Source organism: Pelodiscus sinensis, chromosome 2 (genome assembly GCF_049634645.1).
Source record: "Pelodiscus sinensis isolate JC-2024 chromosome 2, ASM4963464v1, whole genome shotgun sequence".
NCBI classification, from domain to species: domain Eukaryota; kingdom Metazoa; phylum Chordata; order Testudines; family Trionychidae; genus Pelodiscus; species Pelodiscus sinensis.
This window is the reverse complement of record NC_134712.1, coordinates 26,039,924-26,045,194: the sequence shown is the minus strand read 5'-3', so window position 1 is coordinate 26,045,194 and position 5,271 is coordinate 26,039,924. Positions and strand designations below refer to the sequence as shown.

The window sequence follows — 5,271 nt, the reverse complement described above, 5'->3', positions numbered from 1 at the left end:
GGGGGACCGCCGCAGGTGGCAACATGGAGCCACGGCTCGCCCTGCACCTTCTGGTGCACGTTCTGGACTTGCTGCTGCAAGCCTGCCAGCAATGGCTCGAGGCTGCCTGGCACCACCTGGGGAACGTCAGCCCCCTGCCTCTCCGCCTGGCCGCCCTGGGGGCCGTGGAGGAGCCGCGGCGGCGCCCCGGCACCGGCGTGCCCCGCCGCATCTGGCGTCTGGACACCAGCAGCGACTGGTGGGACCGCATCGTCCTGGAGCGCTGGGACGACCGACAGTGGACCCAGAACTTTAGGATGAGGAGGGACACCTTCCTGGAGCTCTGCGAGTGGCTCGCCCCTGCCCTGCAAAGAAGGGACACTCGCATGAGGCCCGCCATCCCCCTCCAGAAGCGGGTGGCCATCGCCCTCTGGAAGCTCTCCACGCCGGACAGCTACCGATCCGTCGGGAACCAGTTCGGCGTGGGGAGATCCACTGTCGGAGCAGTGCTCATGCAGGTACGGCGCTCGTCGGCCACCGAGCCGGGGGGGAGGGGGGCTGCGAGGAGGGGATGGGCCGCCCCAGGGACAAAGGGGGGGGCGGGAGGAGGCGAAAGCGCCCCGCACCGGAGGGGTCGGGCTGTCCCGGCCGTACTACACGCCGCCAGGGGGGTTGCTTCCGGGAGTGGGGCGCGGGGCACTGCCAGGGCACGCACGCTCCCAGCCACCCGGGCGCCCCACTGATTGACGCTTTGCTGTGTCTCTCTCCGCAGGTGGTCAAGGCCATCAATCGGGTGCTGCTCCGCAGGGTGGTCCGCCTCGCCGACCCGGATGCCGTCATCCGGGGATTCGGCGCCCTCGGCTTCCCCAACTGCGGGGGGGCCATCGACGGGACGCACATCCCCATCCGTGCCCCGGAACACCAGGCGTCCCGGTACGTGAACCGCAAGGGGTACTTCTCCGTCATCCTGCAGGCCGTGTGTGACCACCGGGGACAGTTGACGGACATAAATGTGGGCTGGTCCGGCAAAGCACACGACGCCCGGGTGTACCGGAACTCCTCCGTGTGCCAGCGGCTGCAGGACGGGACCTTCTTCCCCGACCGCCACATCAGGGTCGGGGACGTGGACATGCCCGTCTGCCTGGTGGGGGATGCCGCCTACCCACTGCAGCCCTGGCTCATGAAGCCCTACACGGGACACCTCAATCCCTCCCGCCAGGCCTTCAATAACAGGCTGAGCAGGGCCCGCATCGTGGTGGAGGGGGCCTTCGGGCGACTGAAAGCCCGCTTTCGATGCCTCCTCACCCGTCTGGACCTGGCCGAGCACAACATCCCTCCCGTGGTGGCGGCATGTTGTGTGCTCCACAATTTGTGTGAGCGGAAGGGGGAGGCTTTCTTGCCAGCCTGGATGGCTGAGGCTGACCGCATGGCTGGACACTACGGTCAGCCCCGCACCGCCGCCGTCCGGGAAGCCCAGCGGGGGGCCATCCGGATCCGGGAAGCCCTGCGGGAGAGCTTCCAGGTGGAGGAGGAGGAGGACTGACCTCTCCCTGCATGCCCCACCGGGGCCTTCTTCCACCCTACCCCCCCCTTCCCCTTTCCCCTCCCTACCTACTGTCAAATAAAGACACCTGTTTTTCCAACAAAAACGTCTGTTTATTTCACAGAACTGGGGTGGGGGAGGGAGGAATGAAGGTGGGAGAAGGGAGGGGGAAACCTGGGACGAGGGAGCTGGAAGGGGAGGGGAGGGAAGGGAGGAAGGGAAAGGAAAGCTCAGGGGTGGGAGTCTGGGTGCCTCTCCCGTCTCGCCACACTGCGGGTCCGGGGGCGTCGGTGGGGAATGGTTGTGGAGGGGGGGGCAGAGAGGACAGGGGGTGTGGAGGAAGCAGGAGCGGAAGCAGGAGGAGCAGGAGGAGCAGGGGGAGCAAGAGGGGGAGCAAGAGGGGGAGCAGGGGGAGCAAGAGGGGGAGCAAGAGGGGGAGCAGGGGGAGCAAGAGGGGGAGCAAGAGGGGGAGCAGGGGGAGCAAGAGGGGGAGCAAGAGGGGGAGCAGGGGGAGCAAGAGGGGGAGCAAGAGGGGGAGCAGGGGGAGGAGGAAATGGAAAGCGGTCTAGCAGGCTCTGGAGGTGGCCTCGCAGGGCACGGCCCTGCTCCTCCAGGGCCTCCAGACTCCTCTGGCGCAGCCTGAGGTCCTCCTGGACCCAGTGGTCCTGGAGACGGAGCTGTCGGTCCAGGAACCGGAGATGCCGCCTCTGGTAGTCCTCCTGGTTCCTGGCTGTCCTGCTTGCCCGGGCGCGGGCGGCTGCTGCAGGCGGTGTGGTGCGCCCTGCAGTCCCCGGTGCTGCAGCTGTGGTGCAAGAAGACCAGCGGTCAATGACCCCAGGGGCCCAGGTGTGTGAAACCCAGCTCCCCTCTGCAAGGCCAGGGCCCCTGCAGGATCCCCAGCTGCTGCTCCGTGGTGGGCAAGGCCCAGGCGCACGGTCCCGGGGCTCCCTCTCGCCCCAGCCCCCCGTACACATAAGGGGAACACGAGGGTACTCACAGGTGGACGCCTCCCCGGCCTCTGATGATGCAGGCGAGCGGCTCTGTGGGGTGCCTCGGGGGTCCCGGGTCCTGGGAAGGCTGGCAGCAGGCTCCTGGCTCTCAGAGCCCTCTTGCTCCTCCTCGGTGTCCAGGAGCGGTCCCTCTGCCCCGGGGTCAATCACGTCCCGGGGGGCAGGGACGGCATGAGCCCCCAGGAGGCGGTCCAGGGCGTGGAAGTGGGGGCAGGCCTCCGGGTCAGCCCCTGGCAGGCAGGCCCGGGAGTAGGACTGCCGCAAGTCTTTAATCTTGCAGCGCACCTGCTCCCGGCTGCGCTGGTGGCCCCTGGCGGCCAGGCTGGCAGCCATGCGTCCATAGACGGCCGCATTCCGGTGGCTAGTGCGGAGATCGTGGACATTGGAGGCTTCCCCCCAAACCTCGATGAGGTCCACGATCTCCGCACTTGACCAGGCGGGCGCCCGCCTTTTGCGCCCCCGGGCAGGCTCCTGGGAGCCGCCAGGCTGGTCGTGGGGAGCAGTGGAGGGCTGGGAGCCCTCGGATGGCTGGCTCATAGTGTGGCAGGTGCAGGCTGTGCAGGCACGGGTGCTTGCAGCCTTGCAACTGGCACAAAGTGAGTAGCCAGCCCGTGGCCCTTTAAGGGCTCCGGGGCCGGGAGGGGGGCAATAGAGTTTCCCTGGTGTTGGCCAGAGTGGCCACCAGGGAAACCTGGGAAGCCTTAGCCTCCCACTAGTTCGAACTAAAGGGCTACACAGCCCTTAGTTCGAACTAGCTAGTTCGAACTAGGCGTTAGTCCTCGTAAAATGAGGTTTACCTAGTTCGAACTAAGCGCTCCGTTAGTTCGAATTAAGTTCGAACTAACGGAGCGCTAGTGTAGCGCATAGGAAAGTTAGTTCGAACTAACGTCCGTTAGTTCGAACTAACTTTCTAGTGTAGACATACCCTAAAATACTAATTAAATTCATTAAATATTTTGGTATTGTTTAACACTGTCATTAATTGTGATTAATTTTTAAATAGCAATTAAGGTTTCAGTTAATTACATAGATAGCTGTGATTAATTGACAGCCTTAATTAAAAGGTATACAAAGAGTTGGTTTCTTCCTCCTTTATCAAGACAATATGCCAATTGTCTGTCAATAATTTTTTTCAATTCAGAGGGACTTTCAAAAATTGCAGCTAGTCCTTGATTTGCAATAAACAGCAGCAACGTCTTTTTCTCTATCTTCGTTGGATCAGGTGCTGACCTTTTATCGGCAAGGCATATTAGGTCATCAGCTTCTGTTCTCCACATCAGATTACTAATATATACTGTATATCCAGCTACCATTTCATAGCCACAGCTGATGCAGACCAATCAGTAGCTGCAGCTGATGCAGAATGAATTAGTGGAAAAGAGAATATTGTTGTCTTGAAGCAGGCCCTGCGGCAGAACCAGTCTCCAGCCCACCTAACAAGAGCAGCTGGCCTGTAGTAGGCTGCCTGATAGGCTATATTGCTTGACTGGTCAGCAGAATCAGTAGCCAGGCTTTTAAGCTCAATGTCTGCTTAAAGCATTTGCTATGGCTGTGATAGCTTCTATGTCTGCTTGTTTCTAGTTTGCTGTTGCCTTAACTCACTTTGCCTAATCTGATCTTGGCTCTGGTTTCTCACTTTGGCTCTGACCCCTGTCTTCAATTCCTGGCTACTGACTCTTATTCTAATCAATGGGCATAACTCTTGCTGTAACCACTGTGAATAACTGGCTGTGTTCCAGTAGCTGGCAATGATATTATAGACACAGCATCCACAAAAGTACAAGATGCTCATAAAATGTGTAACTTACATGTTGAAGGTAAAGTTAGTGCAACAATTGTTTTTGAACTGTAATCATGGAATATCTTGAAGATCTTCTGTGAAACTTGAAACCAGGCAAATTATTTTTCCCTCGCAATCATCTGAGCTTGTAGAATCAATGACTGAGAAATTTAGCCAGAACAATAAATCTTAAGGGTATTATTACATCTTTTTGACCCAAGAGCAAGTCAGATTGCAGGACCCTGGGGTGTCCTAGCTGGGAGTAGAGCTTGACAATGGAGGCTGGTGTTTTCTTTGGTGCAGTCATGTTTATTTACAAGCCATGTATAATTTTTTTTCTTCTATATTAGAATTCCTGTTATTTGCAACAAGGTTGAAAATGAAAAGAAAAACAGAAAAAGAAAAGAAACAGGACTAGTCAGGAAAAGTACATTGTATGAAGATCTCTTCTGAAAAAAAGTTCTTTTGAAAGAAGCCTGCAGTCTAAACATAGCATGGGGCTTCCAGACTCAAAATGGTAGGGGTATGTCTACACAGCAGGGCTAAAGTTGGAATAAGCTGCACAACTTCAGCTATGTCAATTGTGTAGCTTGAGTTGAAATAGCTTATTTTGTCTTTTGGCACTGTCTACACAGCAGGAAGTTGAAGGAAGAACACTCTTCCTTTGACTTCCCTCACTCCTCATAAAATGAGGGTGTGAGGAAATGGGGAGTTTTGGGGGTTGAAAGGGGGGTTGCATGCAGAGGGGGCACTCAGTGCGGATGTTACTGGTTTAATGTGACAAGGGGGAGGGAGTTTGTTGTTTCATAGAATAGCCCAGAACTGGAGTCACGGAGTTTGGTGCTCTGGCGACCAGCCAACCCTGCTCAGAGGACCCAACCAGTTCCAGCCAGATAAAGATGATGAGCTGCAGAGGGGAGACCCCAGTGACCAACCCAGCTAGTTCCAGTGAGGGGAGA

At 57.6% G+C, this 5,271-nt stretch overlaps 1 protein-coding gene across 1 annotated transcript; it reads right to left on the bottom strand.

Moving 5' to 3' along the window:
- Window positions 1-1,622: 1,622 nt before the first annotated feature.
- LOC142826960 (uncharacterized) lies at window positions 1,623-3,447 on the bottom strand. Its single transcript, XM_075920203.1, has 2 exons — window positions 2,520-3,447; window positions 1,623-2,324 (listed from the first exon to the last, which is right to left on the bottom strand). The coding sequence occupies exons 1-2, from the start codon at window positions 3,067-3,069 to the stop codon at window positions 1,753-1,755; spliced, it is 1,122 nt and encodes a 373-aa protein (XP_075776318.1). The 5' UTR covers window positions 3,070-3,447; the 3' UTR covers window positions 1,623-1,752.
- Between the last annotated feature and the right edge of the window lie 1,824 nt (window positions 3,448-5,271).

Bases quoted from the DNA above. Each gene is read 5' to 3' on its own strand.
- LOC142826960 (XM_075920203.1), bottom strand. From the start codon at position 3,069: ATGAGCCAGCCATCCGAGGGCTCCCAGCCCTCCACTGCTCCCCACGAC. The intron at 2,325-2,519 runs GTGAGTACCCTC...CTTGCACCACAG, and splicing joins GGCCGGGGAGGCGTCCACCT to CTGCAGCACCGGGGACTGCA.